At 36.7% G+C, this 20,827-nt stretch overlaps 1 protein-coding gene across 1 annotated transcript in view; it reads left to right on the forward strand.

Annotated features, from left to right (window-relative positions):
* Nucleotides 1–398: 398 nt before the first annotated feature.
* The window catches only part of LOC132519109 (nucleolin-like), a 72,143-nt gene continuing 51,714 nt past the window's right edge, over nucleotides 399–20,827 (forward strand). Inside the window, exon 1 of the mRNA XM_060147052.1 lies at nucleotides 399–550. Coding sequence (XP_060003035.1) covers nucleotides 399–550 — 152 coding nt within the window. The remainder of the gene's footprint in view (nucleotides 551–20,827) is intronic.

Consider the following 20,827-nt stretch of genomic DNA (forward strand, 5'->3'; position numbering starts at 1 on the left):
ATAGACAGTGGCATTTATCAGTAATATAAGGCACTAAAGGTCAAGGGTTCAATGAGGGATTTAATTTATAAATGGTTAAGTGGGGAGGCATTCAGAAGGAACTAATGTTTAAGGAGCCATGAACTTTTGACACATGTATTACAAATATGTTTATTAATCCTTGAAACTACTTTGTGACTAGGAATTAAGATGCTAAGTATACTTTTGAGGCAACGGAGGCTAAGAGAGGATAGGTCTCATGGACTAAGTATTTGAACTATGGCTGGTTCATAAGGTGCGTCGACAGTAAAAGTAAATGTTATGGGACCTTACTTGGAAATAAGATCAGTGCAGATTATAAATTAAGATAATTAGTTAAGGCAAGTTCACACTGGAATAGGATGAGCCTCCAATCCAATATGACTTGTGTCCTTACAAGAAGACAGCCATGGGAATACAGGGACAAGCAGAGAGATCTCTTTGTGATAACAAAGCCAGAGATTTGGAGTTATGCAGCTGCAAACCAAGAAATGTCAAATATAACCAGAAAATCACCAGAAGCTAGAAAGAGGTAAGAAAGAATTCCCCTACAGTTTTCAGAGGGAGCACAGTCCTGCTAACATCTTGATTTTTGGACTCTTAACCTCCAAGAACTATGAGATAATAAATTTCTATTATTTGTTGTTTTAAGCCACCCAGTTTGTAGTACTTTGTTACAGCAACTCTAGGAAACTAATATAGCAAGTGATAAATGTATAGTAATGGCTCTGGAGAGCTTAGAGTATGCTCTCCAGACTGCATACTTGATGTTGCGTGAGTGCAAAAGTTTGGAGCTGAGTAAGAAATGCATTATTGCAGGTTACCAATATCAGGTCATTGGTTAGACCACAGAAGTAAACTCCAACCATACAGCACTATTCCTAGGGAGGCTGATTATGAGTTAAAGACAGGAAACTCTGGTAAAGGTGCTAATATAGTTACCAGTTGATCCACTATAACCATAAAGAGAGCTTTATATAGTTAGGAAGAGAGAAACAGGTATAGACAATGCTCAATTTGTATGGCAGTGCAGAACCATAAAAATGTGATGTAAACTGAAACCCTGCAAGGCGAACTTAATAATCAATGGAAAATTATGACTGTTCTGTAACCTTTAAAAATTTTTTGTCAAAATATAAAAAATCTTTTACCGTCTATTGTAGATGTAGAGAGGAATGAAAAAGAAAAACTACAGTAACACTAGTACTTATTTAGTACACTGTAATTTAAAACATTGGAAAGACTGAGAATTAAAGTGTTTTATTTCTTTGCTTTAAGAATAGCTTGAACATTTCTTTCCTTCTTTTCGTATAAATTAAGATATGACGTGAACGTATCTTCTATGCCTTGGCGAATTGCCATATACCTTTCTAATTTTGGATCACCTTCCAAAATTGTACCTTTTGCACCTTCAATGTCATGAAATATCTTTGAGAGGTATTTTAATGTGAAGTTTTTTCTGGTATTTCTTATATGGGATATGGTCATGTTTTTCATCATTATCATTTTCTTCATGTATGTTGATAAGTTTATCTTCACTAATTTCCTCTGGCTTCTTATCTAGAGTCTTTCAAGTAGTGACAGGGTCTATATTTCACAGTCAGCAATTTCTTCTATAACTCCATTTACATTTTATTGCAATTACACTTCCAGTGTTATCATTTTGTTTCTTTTCTGTACTTTTATCTTTGTTAGCCAATTCTCTCTTTTGATTATCCATTTTTGTAAAATGCCATGTTGCTTTATTACTGAGGGATAAGGAGGTAAAACAACTACATGCTTTGCTGTCTGTAGGTAAATCAGCAATGCCCATGGTAGCAACCACTAATGGATTTTCAAAGAATTGACATGATTGGTCATTATGCACATCTTTTATTCACACAGTGATTTGTGGACTGCAGAACTTGCCATAGAAGTCTGTACTTTATGCAATCACTCACAGCTAATATACTATAGTAATTAAAATTTAAACCATGTTGTGGGGGACTGGTATTTTCTAACTAAATCATGGTAACTGAAGTTCACACATATTGGAACTATCAAAGGGAAGATTGTTTGAATATATCTAATTAGGGGTTAGAAGTAATATAGAAGGGAATGAGGTGAGAAGAGAAAGTAAATGCATAGGATAGTGGTTCTCAAAGTGTGATCCGCAGACCAGAAGCACTGGCATTATCTGGTTACTTGTTACAAATGTAAATCTCAGGTCCCAAGCCAGACAGACTGAATCAGAAACTCTGAGAGTGGGGCAAAGCCATCTAGGGTTTAATAAGGTCTCCAGGTGATTCTCATACTACAAATTTGGGAACCATTGAAATAGAAGATATGGACTGATATGATGGAGAGTGAGAATAGAACAGGGATAAACCCCTTATTTTAGAGTTGAGATGAATCAGCAGAAGATCCTTAAGGTTCTATGAGTCAGCATTTCCTCTAAATGGCTGCTATGTGAATAGGCTCTTTCAAGTTTATACTAACTAGAAATACAAATTAATGGGAGAGACTAGCATAGCTGTCTCAAATCTATGTGGTTTAGGCCATGGAAGATTATGGTTAACAGGGGACATTATCTGAGAGGCCACAAAAATCACACTCCCAGTAACTAGCAGAGAAAACTTTTTAATTTAGGTCTTTTTGCCTTGAAATTTTATGCTAACTTCTCTTACACTGTTTATTCATGGTTTCAGGGAAACCCACTATAATGAACACTTTATTCATGGGTTCAAATTCAAATTTCACCATTTAATGTGTGTGTGGTTTTGAGGATAATAATACCTATTGTTCAAGTGGTTTTCAGAAGGATTCAAAGAGATTGATAATGTAAAGTTCCTAGTCTGATCAATTATACTTAATAAGAGCTCAATTCTGTTCTTCAATTCTTTCATGGATTCCAATCTCCCATTTTTTGCTAACTATTTTATAGTATCATTACACCTATAAATATTACATCTTAGTAATTTAAGATGTCAGTGATCTTTCTTTTATTCACTGACATACTCTAAGACCCTAAAATTGTGCCCAAAATGCAGTAAGTGCTTAATTACAATTTGTTGAATTAATGAATGACTTCTCTCACTAGTCCTAGTGCAAGCTACTCATTCTCCATGAAGACGACCCAGAGAATTTTCAATGCATTAGAATAATTATGTGACAATGAGAATGGTATTTGCATGGGATGTGGCAGTGCCTGAGTTTTGTCTCAGTCTTGTTTGAAGAGCTAGCATGAACTCAGTAGAAGATTCTTAATGGAGAAGAGGGCCACCTTAAAAAGTTGAAGATTTCAGCATTATACATTATGGGATAAAGATACCATATTCAGGGGAAAATGTAAATCATATTCAAGAAAGGAAGCAAAAGCTATAACTATAAAAGTGCCAGGGTGAACATATCAAAAGGTCAGAAATTAGAAGAATCAAGGGCAAATTAGGGAGTAGAGAGTCAGATGGATCCAGGCAAATGGTACAGGAATAACACTATAAAAATTTGATGGCCTGTGGCGCTCTCTGCATGGTGCTAAGCCTTGCAGGATTGAAAATTTTTTCTTGCATGCATTTTAAATGCTTTGATTTGTACTTAATGACAGGGAACTTGTATATGCCACTCAGTAAAGATGGATTTGTCCAAGGCCCTGCTAAATCAATGCATATTCACTGAAATCTCTTGTCATTGTTCTGTCAGAGAAAGCTCTGCATCCATTCTGCCACATGGAGATCTGGCTAGTCTGTATCTCTGTTTTTAACCAGCTGGGACTTTTACTGGCTTCATTATGCCATTTATTTTACCAGTAGACAGTTTTCCTTTAGTCTTTGTTTTCCTTGGTGAAAGTTATGCTCCTTTTGTTTGTGTTATAATAGAGAACAAGCCATTTCCTTTTCAACATTAACAAGCCCATCAGTCATGCACTTTGACTTATAATTTTGAGTGCCTTTCAGCACTTTTAGGAGCAAGAAAAGATGACATTATGCTGAGCCACAACATTATGGGGGCAAGAAATTCCCTCAAGAGGTCATATAATCTAATCCTCTGACTCCAACTGAACATTAGCTTTTGAAGAGATCATCACTTATAGATAAAATCTTCCTTTTTGCATTATATTCACATGACATTGAAGGGGGTTGCATTTTCAGTGAGCCTAGAGGAAGAGAAAATGGCTTTCTTCAAGTCAAAGAACCTCACTTCTGTCTTTTACCAAGATTTACAACCTGGCAAAGAAACCTGTAAGTGGACCATTTCTGTTAAGTCACAATTCTGACTATATCTAAAAGTTGAAGGACTAGATTGGTATATTTGTTTTCTCCTGCTGCATAACAAATTACCACAAATTTAGCTTAAAACAAAACAAATTATTATCTCATAGTTTCCATGAGTCAGGAGTCCAGGAATCTGGGGGCTTTGTTCAGTCTCATCAGGTTGAAATCTAGCTGCAGACTGGGGCTGTGATCTCATCTGTGGTTTGGGGTCCTCTTCCAAGATTTTAGCTGCTGAAAGTTTTCGGCTGGAGGACCAAGAGTCCCATTGCCTCGTTGCCTGTCACCTGGGAGCTGGTTTAATCTCTGAAAGCTGCTCACCATTTCCTGTCATGTAATCATCTTTACAACATTGCAGATTATCTTTTCAAGGACAAAAGAAGCATATCTGCTTCTGCTTCAGGTTCTGCTGATCTCTTTTAAGGATGTGACTTATTAGGTCAGCCTCACCTAGGATAATTTCCCCTTTGATTAACTCAAAGTCAACTGATCAGAGACCTTAAGTGAATCTGCAAAATCCCTTCATCTTTGCCTAAACACAAGAGTGATATCCTCTTCCATTCCCCAATTATATAGGGCATGCAGGGCACAGGAGTCTTGGGGACCAATTTAGAATTCAGCCTATTAGAGTTGGAGACACGTTAACCCGTTATGTTAGTTTTTGATGCATATAAACCACCCTTAAACTTAGTGGCTTAAAACAGAAATAACTGATTATTAGCTTATGATTCTATGGGTTGGCAATTTAGACTGAGCTTAGTTGGGCAGTTCTTCCAATCATCTCAGCTGGATTTACTCATACAATTGCAGTGAGTTTTTGAGTTGACTGCATCTTGGTTGTAGATGGTCTCCCTTATGTTTCTGGTGACTGGGTGGGGCAACAGGGGAAACTAGGCCACTTTCCTCCAGAATCTTGAAAGCTATCTCAGTCTTCTTCACAAGGTAGCAGGGTTCCAGAAGCAGGAAGAGGAAAAGAAAGCACTTTTCAACCCTTGGCTTCTATCATGTCTCTTAATGTCCTTTTGGTCAAAGCAAGTCATGTGTCCAAGCTAAGATTCAAGAGGTAGAGAAATATATTCCTAATTGTAAGAGCTGAAAAATATTGTAACCACTTTTTAAATCTGCTACACCCATTAGAAATGTAAAGTCAGTCCAACAAGGGATAAGGAAGGCTACTGGGTGCAGCAATACCACAATACACACATATACTCTATTTTCTGTAAAGCAAAGAATGATTCTATAATTTACTTGAAAAAACTCTTTTAGTTTATCTTCTAAAATTAGACCGTTCCTTTTGAAGCTTGGACTTTGCCATATTTCTCTCAATTAATGTGTTTCTTCTGGTTTCATTTTTAAAGCAGCCTTTCTCCTTGAAAATACAATACAGAAAGATATGAATCACTATTTCTCTATTACCTCATGAAAGATTTTGTAACTGCATGCACCCTTATGACCCCTTCTCATTTCAGCTTCATTAAAAATTAGGATGTACAATTAGAATATGTAATTTGGCTCAATTATATTGAAAAACCAACCAAATTGGACCTCATCTCTAATGGCATTGAAGCCCTCAGCGTTCAAAGAAAATTACAAATGACTCAGCAAATTTAATGATAATGCAGACAGCTCTCTCTGATCAAAGACTACAAGAAAGAGTGGAAATCAAGCAAAAGAAAAGACAAGAGGAGAAAAACAGTATTTGCCTTTATCCTGTCAATAAAAGGAAACCAAATTAAGGAAAATCCCAAGTGTAGTTTCTGGAAAAGCAGGATAGAAGGAATGCTGATTTAACCTAAAAAGGAGGCACTGTGACATGGGATTCTGAAAAAAAAGTGTTTAAGATGAGAATATGAGCATAAAAGAGAGAAGGAGCAAAAGGAGCGGAAAGAGGCTAGAGAGTATCTTTTAAAATAAGCAAATACCTAAATTAAGTGTAGTTAAGATGTTTAAATATTTAGCACATTATTATACTTAGGTTTCCAAAGAAACATGTAAGCATGGGAAGGACATTATATAGATTCACTTCCCTTAATACTGCCAGCAGAATTACACTTTCAAACACATGTGTGTTTGTATCACTTACCTGCTTTAAAGCAAACACAAAAGCACTGATGGTTCCTTATTATCTGTAGGGTAAATCCCAAATTCCCTAGCCCTTCAAACAACCTGCCACAACCTAATGGATAGGATAAGTAACCTGCACAGCTGTACCTTGTATACCTAAGAGGGGTTATTTAATATCTCTGTCTTTTTGTTTTACTTTTTCCCCCTCCACCTAGAGGATTCATTATTGTAGCCTTGGCCAATTTCCCAGAGAATAGTAAGGATTTTTTCCATCCTTTGTGTTTCACAAACCATAGTTTATTACTCTAATGGCATTTATTCCCCTGCCCAGTAAATATCTGTTTATTAACCTGCCTTCTTCATTGGCAGATTAAGAATGTGAATGACTCTGGGACAGGGACTGTACCTGGTTCACTGCTCAACTTGTAAAAGTTCTGGTGATGTATAAGGGAATCAGAGCCCAATTACTCCAGCCTTCAGAAGCACTAACTGAATACCAATGGTCCATGGACTCCCTTAGGAATTGTCTGTACACGTCACCTGCCATTTTTTAAAAAAATTTTAATCTGGATAGAGTGATACCCCCTGGTCAAGTGAGCATGTGTTGTGCTCTGGAGACACTCTAATACATAATTTTGGGCTACCTATTAGGGTGTCCTTTGATTTCAATGAAGTACAGATTACCCATACACTCCAGATTGCCTGGACTAAATCTGGTTTATGCCTATTGTCATGGATTAATTTTTATTTATACCTCTTTTCACTGCCAAAGGTGCTATTCTTTGGATGATGAATTATGTGATCATCCTGAGCCATAGTCATTTCTAGATTTATGTGTCTAATCTAAGAGAATATTTAGAGGGTATAGAATAGACTGAATTTGGAGCCACAATATCAAGGGATTAGAAGATTCAGATTATAATTGAAGCCCTGTCAATAACTTGATATATTATTTATTGAAATTCACCTAACATTTAATTCACTTCAGTTAATATTATCTGGAAAATGAAATAGGGAAGGGAGGGAAAACAGTATAATATAATGTTTAAGGTAAAAAAATTAAATCAAACTCTTGATTATACAAGGTTAAGGGAAAGAAACCTAGTACAGAGAAATGTACAGAACATCCTCAGATCTGATTGTATTCATTACCTTTTTTATGATTTTTCCCTTACTAAAATTTTAAAAGAGTTGCAAGCAAATAAAATGTTGACTGGTTTGGCTATCACATCTTTTCTCTCTAGTAGAGGTGCAAATGAGCAATAAAATGGTTACCTGATTGGTAATAGAAGGGAGATAGTGAAAAAGTAGAGGACCAAAGCAATCCATAAATGGGATAATAAGATCCAGGATAACTGAGCAGATTGTGGAAGAAGAGAAGGAAAATGATGTATAAATATGACATTTCAAAAGGACTTTATGGGATTAACACCATGAAATTCAGCCAGAAAATGATTAGCTTTCCCAGAGGTTAATGACTTGTCCAGTCACAATGCAAGAAAAATTCATAGCTCACATTCACTGTGCTCTCAGCATGCATCTTGTTATAAAGCCATGTTGAAAACTGATCATTCTTCAAACACACCATGCCATTTTCGAACTTTGCACATGCCTTTGACCCTATTTGCAAAGCTTGATGACCTTCTTCCCAACCATTAAAGCTCAGTTTTGATATCACTGTTTGTGTCTTCTTTCTCTTCCACTTTAGTTTACTACTCTGCATCACCTTGTTCAGACTTGAGAGAAGTTCAACAGTTTTCTTATTTACTGAAAACCAGCCATCACTTTTTGCATACTTCTATTGTCATGCATACCCCTGCATTGCTGAATTATTGACATGAATTGTGGAATCAGAAAGGTTTGGATTTGAGCTCTGCCATAAGCCATGTATCTCTGGACATTCTTTAAAACTTCTGTTAGTCTTAGTTTCTTCACCTAAAATAATTAGTGAAAATAATATCAATGTCATAAGATTTTTCTGATGATCATGTGAAATAATGCACAGAAATTGTTTACCACATGCTCAGAAGTCAACAAAAACTGACTATATAAATAATTTTTTTCTCTAAACTGTGCAACAAAAATTTCATTTTTCACTTTTGTGTCTCTACTATCTCTCTATGGTTCCTGTCTCAAGAATGACACATTCCAATCACTCATGTCATTTCCCTCTTCTGCTTTGTGCCCCAATTCTAGAAGAACTGATCAGAAAAATTATGATTATTTTAAAATTAACATCCAAAGAAACATGTATTAGTGTTTTCTGCATGGTTTTATCTGGATGAAATACGCCTGGCTAACTAAGACCTAAACCATCAAGGAGAGGTAGATACAGATGGGTAGGAATGGGAGTGTCTTACGTCAACCAACTTCCTGGAGGGAAAACAATCTTTTTGTAAAACTGTAAAAATGTGACCATTACATCAAAGAATAATCTCTTATTTTACTCTCTGCAATCAGTGAGAGACCATTCCTATCTAATATCTTCTCTTCCTTCATCTCATTTTGTGCTTCTTCCATTCTCTTCCACAAGACATTTTCCTTACCTTGTACAGATTTCTTGAGAGATGTTGCCAAAGTTACCCGTTATGGCAGGGCAAGTTGAAAATGACATTTCAGGACTGTGGACAGCAGACCACATCTATTTTCCATACCTTCTCTCTCCATATCCAAAGACATTTCCTCTGTCAGAGCCTAGCTATGATACATCTACACGTGTTGAGAGAAATCATACGAATAAAAGAGAGGATACAGATTATTTCTGTCACCACCACTTCTATCCTGTTTTTTTTTAACATCTTTATTGGAGTATAATTGCTTTACAATGGTGTGTTAGTTTCTGCTTTATAACAAAGTGAATCAGTTATACATATACATATGTTCCCATATCTCTTCCCTCTTCCATCTCCCTCCCTCCCACACTCCCTATCCCACCCCTCTAGGTGGTCACAAAGCACCGAGCTGATCTCCCTGTGCCATGTGGCTGCTTCCCACTAGCTATCTATTTTACGTTTGGTAGTGTATATATGTCCATGCTATCCTGATTTTGAAATGAGAAAAAGGAAAACCCAGGTCTGGAATTTAGGGGGGAGGAAAGCTCTTCAGTCTGTGGCAGAAATAATAGAATAATTAAAACTAGAGTACTTCAGTGACAACATCTGGTACCAACAGAATAAGCCTATAAAATCAGGCCTATAACCAGATGAACTTGGGACTGATTAAAACTTTAATCTTACACAATTGTTACTTTAAAGTTTTCATTTAGGTCTTTAATCTATTTTGAGTTTATTTTTGTATATGTTAGAGAATGTTCTAATTTTATTCTTTTATATGTAGGTGTCCAGTTACCCCAGCACTACTTATTGATGTGACTGTCTTTTCTCCATTGTAAATTCTTACCTCTTAGATTAATTGACCATAAGTGTGTGGGCTTATTTCTGGACTCCCTAACCTGTTCCATTGATCTAAGTGGTGTTTTTATGCCAATACCATACTGTTTTGATTACTGTAGCTTTGTAGTATATTCTGAAGTCAGAGATCATGATTCGTCTGGCTCTGTTCTTCTTTCTCAAGATTGTTTTGGCTATTTGGGGTCTTTTGTGTTTCCATACAAATTTTAAAATTATTTGTTCTAGTTCCGTGAAAACTGCTATTGGTATTTTAATAGGGATTGCATTGAATCTGTAGATTGCTTTGGGTAGTCATTTTAACAATATTAATCCTTCCAATTCAAGAACACGGTATATCTTTCAATCTGTTTGTGTTGTCTTCAATTCCTTTCATCAGTGTCTTACAATTTTTGTAGTACAGGGCTTTTACACCCTTAGGTAAATTTATTCTTAGGTATTTTATTCTTTTTGATGCAATGGTAAATAGGATTGTTTCCTTAATTTCTCTTTCTGATAGTTCATTGTTATTTTAGATAAGCAGCAGTTTTTCAGTATATTAATTTTGTATCCTGCAACTATACTGAATTCTTTGATGAGCTCTGGTCATTTTCTGGTGTCTTTAGGATTTTCTGTGTATTGTATCATGTCATCTGCAAACAGTGACAGTTTTACTTCTTTCTTTCCAATTTAGATTCATTTTATTTATTTCTCTTGTCTGATTTCTGTGGCTAGGACTTCCAAAACTATGTTGAATAAAAGTGATGAGAATGAGCACCCTTGTCTTTTTCCTGATTTTAGATGAAATGCTTTTGTCTTTTCACAATTGAGTATGATGTTAGCTGGGGGTTTTCATATATGACCTTTATTATGTTGAGGTATAGTCCCTCTATGCCTGCTTTCTGGAGAGTTTTTATCATAAATGGATGTTGAATTTTATCAAAAGATTTTTCTGCATCTATTGAGATGATTATATGGTTTTTATTCTTCAATTTGTTAATGTGGTATATCACACTGATTGATTTGCAGATATTGACTGTGGTGAAAGGGGAACACTTGTACACTGTTAGTGAGAATGTAAATTGGTACAGCCACTGTCAAAAACAATATGTAGGGCTTCCTTGGTGGTGCAGTGGTTGAGAGTCCGCCTGCCGATGCAGGGGACACGGGTTCGTGCCCTGGTCTGGGAAGATCCCACATGTCGCGGAGCGGCTGGGCCCGTGAGCCATGGCCGCTGAGCCTGCGCGTCCGGAACCTGTGCTCCGCAACGGGAGAGGCCACAGCAGTGAGAGGCCTGCGTACCGCAAACAAACAAACAAACAAACAAAACAAAACAAAAAAAACAAAAAAAACAATAAGTAGGTTTCTCAAGAAACTAAAAATAGAACTACCATATGACCCAGCAATACCACTCCTGCGTATATATCCAAAAAAAAACCAAAACACTAATTCAAAAAGATACATTCACCCCAATGTTCATAGAAGCATTACATACAACTGGCAAGATATGAAATCAACCTAAGTATCCATCAACAGAGAACTGGGTAAAGAAGATGTTATATATATATGTGTATATATATATATATATATATATATATATATGTATGTATGTATATATGTACACACCCACACCCACAATGGAATACTAGTCAGCTATAACAAAGGATGAAATTTTGCCATTTGCAGCAATGTGGATGGGCTTGGAGGGTATTATGCAAAGTGAAATGAGTCATACAGAGAAAGACAAATACTGTATGATGTCACTTATATGTGGAAGCTAAAAATACAACAAACAAGCAAATATAACAAAGAAGAAACAGACTCATATATAGAGAGAACAAACTAGTGGTTACCAGCAGGTGGGAGGGGAAATATAGGGGTGGGGAGTGGGAAGTACAAAGTATTGGGTGTAAGAGAGGCTACAAGGATGTATTTTACAACATGGGGAATATAGCCAATACTTTGTAATAACTGTAAATGGAGTGTAACCTTTAAAAATTGTATAAAAATATAAAGTGAATAGTGCTAGAATTTGCAACAATAATACCAAAAAAGTTTTCATATTTCTCCCAGTCCCCAAGAGTCATATTAAAACCTTTCAAGAGATGTGAACAAGTATGATCAGCCTAAAAGAAAACACATGGAACTGGGGTCTAAAATGAGGCACTGGGTCTCATTCTGCCACTATGACCTTAGGAATCTTCCTTCATCTTCCTAAGCTTCAGGTTCTTCAGTGTTGGTATGAGACACTAGCTTAGATAACATTCAGTTAAGTTACCCATTTTTCTAAACACTAAAATGAGTAAATTTATTCTGAAATATTTAGGTCCCTGAAAAGAACTTTTCACATTTGGAATCATGTCGAGAAAATCAGGACTAATGGCTCCTATAGCTTCTAAAGTCCTCAGATGCATTAAAATTTATTAATCTATGTAATCCTTTTAACTCATCTAGTCTCCTAACATTTAAGATTATAAAGAACGGGTATGATGAATTCCAATGTCTAATAAGAAAACATTGACTATGAAGCCCATAATTAATTTCCCAGAAACTAATGAGCAAGGGAAAACAAAGATAATAATAAGAGTCTACCTAACATGGACTACCATGGTGGTTACAATCCCACAAAATTCTTCTTACTGACAAACATCATATAGATTCTAATATTAAACAAATTATTGCTAGTGTTTCCAACCAGATGGTCAGCAATTTCGAGCTCCTTGCTGGGAAGTTCTTGAAGGGGTGACAAAGCAGTTGTGTGGCTCTCGTGATCATTCTGGATGTTAGCCATGTTATGCCTTATGTGACTTTTGTCTTGGGGGCAAACACTGGCCACAAATGGTCAAAGCACTGTCATTGAGCTGCAACACCTCATGATCAGGAAACGCATCTTGAGCTTATGAATAGAGGTAAATGCATGTAATTGTCCAAACTCAACAACAAAAAGCTATCTTTTTAGTTAGATAGCTAAATGATTTTACTAGAATTCTTTTCAGGTACCATGATATCCAGGTATGCTTCTGCAAAAATCTAGAGGAATGGACCATTCATATTCACCAAGTGTTATGAAACCAAAGTACTCTATTTGTACTATTTGTAATCAGAAAGTTATTTGAAACTTTTTGCTTGACAATGGTGGGAATAGTCCCAGACTTTTAAGAATCTTAATATTAGATCAGTTAATAGTTTCAGTGCTTTTACATTACTACATTCCTTTCAGATGGCTATGTGCTGTATACCTCATTGTGAGTCAGGTCTGTAAAATTTAGATTCTTTATGTTTGTAACTACTTGGATCATTGCTTTATAACAGTTGACAAGTCATTAGTTTTTCTGAGACCCAATAACATGAGTTGAGAAAATCATAGGGCTCCTGGAGTCTCCTTTAGCCCTGACATCTACAGTTCACACAAAAAATAAATGGAAGTGATTTCAACTTTTTGAAACTTATTGAGATAGCATATTATTTGTCACAATACTTGAAGATTTTTCTTCAAGCTTGAGCTATTGGGAGGAAGGAAGGTGAAGAAAGGGAGGGTGTATACATTATTTTTTTCTGCAATATTTAAATGAAATTAATCATGTTTACTTCTGATTGCAAAAGTAATCAACCTTCATTGTAAAAGTACTGAAAATTGTAGAATGCTATAATAATAAATAAAAACTACCAACAGCCACCTAAACAGAAATAAACACAGTTGAAATTTTGAAATAGAGTTCTCCAGACTTTTTTCTATTCCATTTCACACACATATATCTTTAACAAATTTTTTTTTTTTTTTTTTTTTGCGGCACGCGGGCCTCTCACTGTTGTGGTCTCTTCCGTTGCGGAGTACAGGCTCTGGACGTGCAGGCTCAGCGACCATAGCTCACGGGCCCAGCCGCTCCACGGCATGTGGGATCTTCCCGGACCAGAGCACGAACCCGCGTCCCCTGCATGGGCAGGCAGACTCTCAACCACTGCACCACCAGAGAAGCCCAACAAATTTATTTTTATCTTTAACAAAATTGAGGTATCTTCTTACTGCTTGTAATCTGATTTTATTATTTGGATTTCACTGTGAGCATGTTCTATGCCATTAAATATTTTTCAACAATCTGAATTTAAATAGGTGTACCTTATGCCCTCATATGGATAAACAATAATTTATACATTCAATCATTTTTTATTGTGAGGTTAGTTTGTTCCCAACTTTTACCACTTAAATAATGTTGAAATAAACATTCTGACAGATAAATACTTCTGCAAATGTCTTATTATTTTTATGTAAATTTCCAAAAATAATATTACTACATCCAGTGCCAAACTTGATTTTTAGAACTTCAATACATAAATATACTGGGCTATCCTTGAAATATATTTAACATTAGAATGATATAATAAGGAATTTCTAGAGGTGCAGAGTATGATGGAGACCATATAAAAGCTCTAACTCCCATCTTCAGATGGGAAAAACTGCTCCAGAGTAAGCAAATAATTTCCTCAGCAAGTTATTGTTAGAATCTGAAATTAGTCATAGTATAAATCCCAATTAAGTGTCTTTTTGTTCAAAGCCAGTGTCTTTCTCCTTCCCCTGACAAAGAATTTTCTCTTTGTGATTGTATTTGTAATGATAAATTGGAGAAGTCCACAAGAAACGTAAGTGTTGGTTCTGTTCCTCCAAGGAAAGCACAGTATGGAGAAAGGCAGTATGCTGTAGCTATCTCTATACCAGCACGGGACCAAAACAGTCCTGGACTCAGCACTCTTCACATGCTTTCTGAAGACAGAGCTACTGGAGTGAGACAGCCCTTTCCTCCCCGTGAAGCTATCTTATCAGTTTCAGCTCTTCATCCCCTGTGGATGCGGGGGAATTGTTAGCATAAACCCTTCCATAAACAACTCAGTCAGCTGAAGTACCAAAATTAAGCTTCTTAATTTAGCACTTTGATTTGAAAACCTTCTTCTCTCTCAGTTCCAAGCCAGGTATTTATAAAAGTTTTTACTTATCTAGCAGAGTCTAGCCTCTTCCAAGTAACTTTTCCCTCCCTCTGGGAAGCACTTATTCAGTAGCTTGCCTTCTGGAGCAATGAAGGAGAGCATCCTAGGGAGGAAGGGCTCTGGGAATTGCCAGAAATGAAGAAACTCCAAGTGGGAGGACCCTGATTTTACTGAATTCAACATCGGAAGGCGAGATACATCCAGGGAGGTCACCAAACCCATCAGTGTCTCATTTGTTGAATTCCCTAATAGGGTATGTCTGGCACTGTTTGGAGGCCTGGAACAAGGAGATCTAAATCTGAGATTCACAAATGTCAATCAGTCACAGCTTCCATGTGAATCAGAGTCAATGAAATTAGAACTAAAAGAAACATTAGAGATAATCTATTCTAGTCTTTCAAAAATGCCAGTACTTTGGATAATTAGGCATATGAGTTCTGTATCTTCCATATTGCAGCTATCCAGGAGATATTTAATACAATATGCTACGGCCTTGCCATATTCCAAATGCCCTTTCAGTTACTAAAGAAACAATAAACTATTTTCAATACATTTGTGTTGAGTGTTTGTTTCCGTGTATTCTTGTCTTTAGAAGTCTAAATTGTTTTGATATTGCCTGATTCTTTTTGATATTGATGTTTTAGAAATACAGTAAAATGCATAAATGATTTCTATTTCTCTCTTCTTTTTTCTTTCTTTTTTTTTTGGCTTTTGATTCTTGGAAGCTGAAAGGTGAATGTGAAATTCAATTAACATCTAACCTGGCCTTGATGATCTGTACTTTTTAATTTTTACATGTTCTTAATTTTCTACTTATATTTTATTTGTATTGTAAGTGGCTTAAAATTCTTCATGAAATAAGCAAAATGTATACTAAATTAAATGAAATGTCAGGCACTTTAGTTCAATGTAAAATGTTGTTACTTCAGCATTACTCAAAACCTTTGTTAACTGGATTGTAGTGTGGGATGGGAATTTGAATGAAATTCTATTGTAATAACTGTAAGTGGAGGGTATTAAAGTCTGAAATGGCTTTGAATAATTTTTTAAAAATGTATGCACTTTAAAAAAGTTAAAAACAAAGAAAAAAGTTTAGATAGTATATGTAATGCATCACTCTGTTAATCAGGATGCGTGGATTAACCATTTCACACCTATACTTGGATAAATAGATATTTCTATATGATAAGGTGAATCTGCTACATAGCCATTGTCAGCCTTTGGGTCCAATCATTTTGCTGAATTCACAGAGTATCCTTAAAGGAAAAAAAATATGTATATCAAAGTGATCAAATATATGAATGTGCTTTCTGGATCTACAAAGTACTCTTACAATATAAGATTATTATTACTTTGAGTAAAATCAGTGTACTAGGAAAGCATGTCTAACATAATTATTTACCTTACTTTTTGTTCATTTATGAAGTTCATCATATAAGGATCAATGATAATAATGAGCTGTGAAGGTCATATTGGGCCAGTCATAGCAGGATGCATATTAAAAAACAGGTCAGAATGAAGCTCCCCCAAGAGATTACACTGATGTAGCATGGAGTCAGAGAAAGCCCTTGGAACTGGAAGTCAAGTCATTTCCATCTCTGCCTTTTCCTGTTTGGCCTTGAGCAAGTCACTTCCTTGTGTGAAGCTTTCTTCATTTGTTCTATGAAATAAGGGCACTGTAGAAGGTAGTTGCCTAGGCACTGGTGCTCTTGGGTTTGAGGATTCTACTGGTTCTTATCAATTGGAAAAAGGACAAAGAAGACAGGGATGCCCCTCTGAAATTTGGAAGTGAACAGTAGGGGAATCATGAGTTTCCCAGAAGTAGAGAACATAAATTTGATTTAGAACATGATGTAATTTTGAAGGCAAAGTGATCATATCTCTGCCAATTGCTGAGTGACAGGCTCCCTGGGTGGCCCTGCTGGCTCCAGAATACAAACTGTATTTGCAGTCAACATGGAACAGACTGCAGGTCAGAAATGAGCCCCTCTAGCCACACTTGAATGATTGGGTAGCAGCCTTGTCAGCTGTGTGCATGTTCAGTACTGAGAACAGTGATGGACATATGCTGGCTATCTCCCATCCGTTAATATTCTAGACATTCAAGAAGAATATCTGTAGCTCAGGAATGTAGAAGTCAGTTATTGCATGGCCTCAGATTTTGCTAGACAATTTTGCTGTTCAGACGCAAACTTCTGCCACCTGAACGTTAAAAGATATTTATAGTCTTCCCCCATACCCACTTCTTTTCACTTCTGAGAAAGCAACTTGAAACGTTTTCTTTAGACTCAGTTCTGAAATTCTTGTTAATTGATTTTGGCGTCCTGGTTTGTATTCTTGGTGTTGATAACAAAGAGAAGTTCTATTCTCTTTGAAGTAGAGATCGAAAGGGATGCCTAATGATCTACCCTTAGTTGGAAATCTCTATCTTTGTATACCTCCTGACCAGCACAAATGTATATGTAAAAACTCCTGATGTGACTTTAACGGACTTATCCTGTTCTCAAACCAGCACATACACAAGCTTGAGAATGAAGAAAGAAAGCTGAAAGTTACAATACATTATGAATGAATGTAATTTTATAAAAAGAAATTAATGAACAGAAATGTAACTAATTTTCCAAAATTATAGAACTGTAGAGCCCATAGGAACTGAAGAATCACCTTCTCCAAATTCCTCAGTTAATAAACAAAAACCTGGGACTCAAAATGATAAGATGACCAGCTCAGTAGTTGAGTATAACTTATTTATTCCATCTGAAATTACTAAGTTACAAGGTTAAGTCTGTGCCTTTATTTATGTAAGGATATATATTTTTTAAAATACTCTCAGGGGAAATTCATGAAAGTTATTCTTTTGGGGGGAAATATGTTATGCTACTTCATATTAATTTTAGGAATGGACTTTAAAAATGAAGTGCCAGAGTGTTCCTTAAAGAGTATAGTTTTCCCACTGGAATTATATAATGAGGAATTTACATAATTAAAACGTTTCTGGCAGGTATCATAAAAAAGCTATCTAGGGGCTTCCCTGGTGGTGCAGTGGTTGGGAGTCCGCCTGCCGATGCAGGGAACACGGGTTCGTGCCCCGGTCGGGGGGGATCCCACATGCCGCGGAGTGGCTGGGCCCGTGAGCCACAGCCGCTGGGCCTGCGCGTCCGGAGCCTGTGCTCCACAACGGGAGAGGACGCAACAGTGAGAGGCCCACGTACGGCAAAAAAAAAAAAAAGAAAGCTATCTAATACCTAAAACCGTAAACCAGGGCCCTAAACGTTCCCCCCTCCCCCTGGAGAGTTCCAAAAGACTATTAAGAAGATGAGAGAGAAAGAGGCCCTAAGATTGGAATATAACAGGGCCTAGAATAATAAGGATAGCCACCACAAAATGAATTCTATAATAAAGTGATCAAATATTGGATAAGGGTAACCTGCCTAATCATTTCATAGATTTGCTGCAACTTATTCCAGAGATTGGGAAGAGAATGTGGATGGACCAGTATAGATCCATCATCACAGCTGGAAAACCTACTTGAAATTATCACCCCAAAAAATGCAATGTGTAATAATAACATACATCTCCCAGATGTGTATACATATACACATAACAAAATTAACTATGCTGACTAATATGCATTGAGTGTTAAAAATGATATAGAGAGTAGAGAAAGGCAAGAAAAGGAGAGGAATAAAGGAATCACTATTTGGATAGGATGTTCTGTGGACCAGGCTATTTGTGTATAATTACAGTTCCACTTCTCAAGAAGCAGGTGAAGCAAATAATACTATTCCCACTTTGCCAACAAAAAGGCTAATATTCAGGAAGTTTAAATAATCTTCCTTAGTTCATAAAATCTAGTGAGTGATAGAGTCAGGATTCATACCAATATATATCTGACTTGAAGAGAAGAGAGAAATTTCTGTGAACTAAGATAATCAAGAAAAGCTTAATGTGATTTGACCATGGCCTAGTAGCAGAAATATTAGAAGACATTTGGAAGAATAAGCTTGAAACTAAGAATGGAAAAATGTATGATAGATAGATAGATAGATGATAGATAGATAGATAGAATTCCCTGGAAAACTAAGCCACTGGTTAAAATTCAATTTATAATAGATAGCTCAAGCCCCTACCCCAATTAGCTTTCCTTCTGGAAAACCGCTCTTTTTTTTTCTTCTAAGGAAAGTGTAGACAAAAGAAAATTAGTAATTTCTAATGCCCTGTTAAGATAATATTGCAGAGTGTGGAAGAGAACTGACTCTAATGTGGCCCCATGATTCCTACCTCCTGAAATTCATGTCTTTGTGTAATTCTTGTGTGAGTGTAGGTGGGACCTATGACTTGATTCTAACCAGTAAATTCAGGCAAAGATGTTGAGATGTCACTCATATATTATGTTACATAACACTTCATCTTGCCAGCCACCCAGCTTTTGCTCTCCTACGGGCCTTGAAGAATCAAGCTGCCATACTGTAAACTGCCTACGGAGAGGTCCACGTAGCAGAGAACTGTGGACAGTCTCTTAGAGCCGGTGACCTCCAGCCAATAGCCAGAAATAAAACCAAACTTCAAGTCCTATTGCTGCAAGGAAATGAATTGTACCAATAACCTAAGTGAACATGGAAATGAATTCTTCTCCAGTTGAGTCTTCAGATGAGAAGGCAGTTTGTTGGCACTTTGGTTGCAGCCTAGTAGGACCCTGAAGGAGAAAATTTAGCTAAGTCATGCCTTGACTCCTGCCCTTAAAAACAGTGAGATAATAATCATGTGTTATTTCAAGACACTAAGCTTTTGGAAATTTTTTTATGCAGCATAAATAACATGCTTTGCCATGCTGGAAACATTTCCATGCTGGAAACTCACAAAGAGCCTTACGCTATTTATTGATTCTAGTTGCATTTCTAATAGTGATGACTCTTAATGGTGTAAATTGGTTAGAACTTTGCTCATCTGCTTCTAACACACGTGACTCTCATTGGAGAAATTTTCCAGAAACTGTTCCTCTCAGTAGGATATCTGGATTATATGGCCTGCCATGTTTCTTCTGCCCTCAAATAGCTCCTGGTACTTGCAGACATGACCCTTTACCACTAGGGTATAGGTCATACCAGAGTCCCTGATTAACCAGATTGACCATATAATTCATTGTCCAAACTGGGACACTCTCAAGAGCAAAAGGAGCACTATTACAAATTAAACTGGCCTCATGCCTGTTAGGTTGTCCATTATCAAAGAGACAAGAGATAACAAATATTGACAAGGGTGTGGAGAAAAGGGAATGCTTGTACACTGTTGGTGGGGATATAAACTGATAAAACCACTGTGCCAAACAGTATGGTGGTTCCTCAAGAAATTAAAAATAGAATGATCAGGGCTTCCCTGGTGGCGCAGTGGTTGAGAGTCCGCCTGCCGATGCAGGGGGCACGGGTTCGTGCCCCTGTCTGGGAAGATCCCACATGCCGCGGAGCGGCTGGGCCCGTGAGCCATGGCCACTGAGCCTGCACATCCGGAGCCTGTGCTCCACAATGGGAGAGGCCACAATGGTGAGAGGCCCGCGTACCGAAAAACAAACAAAAAAAATGATCATATGATCCATCAATCCCACTTCTGAATATATATCCAAACAAAATAATTATCTCAAAGAGTTATGTGTACTCCTATGTTCATTGCAGCATTCATTATTCATAATTTCACAGTAGCCATGGTATGGAAACAACCTCAGTGTCCATCAATGGATGGAAAAAGAAAAAAAAAATATATATATATATATAATGTAATACTATTTAGTCTTAAAAAAGAAGGAAATCCTGGCATTTGTGACAACATATATCAACCTGTAGGGCATTATGCTAAGTGAAAGAAGCCAGACAGAGAAAGACAAATACAGCATGGTATCACTTATATGTGAAATCTAAAAAGGAAAAAAAAAATTCAAAAGTCAAATTTACAGAAACAGAATAGAAAAGTAGAAAAACGGTTACTAGGGGCTGGGGGATTAAGGGGAGAATAGGGAGAGGTTAGTAAAAGGATACAAACTTTCAGTTATATGATGAATGAGGTCTGAGAATCTAATAGATAACATGGTGACTATTGTTGATAACACTGTGTTGTATAATTGAAATTGGCCAAGAGAGT

The sequence above is a fragment of the Lagenorhynchus albirostris genome, chromosome 4 (genome assembly GCF_949774975.1).
Source record: "Lagenorhynchus albirostris chromosome 4, mLagAlb1.1, whole genome shotgun sequence".
Lineage (NCBI taxonomy): Eukaryota > Metazoa > Chordata > Mammalia > Artiodactyla > Delphinidae > Lagenorhynchus > Lagenorhynchus albirostris.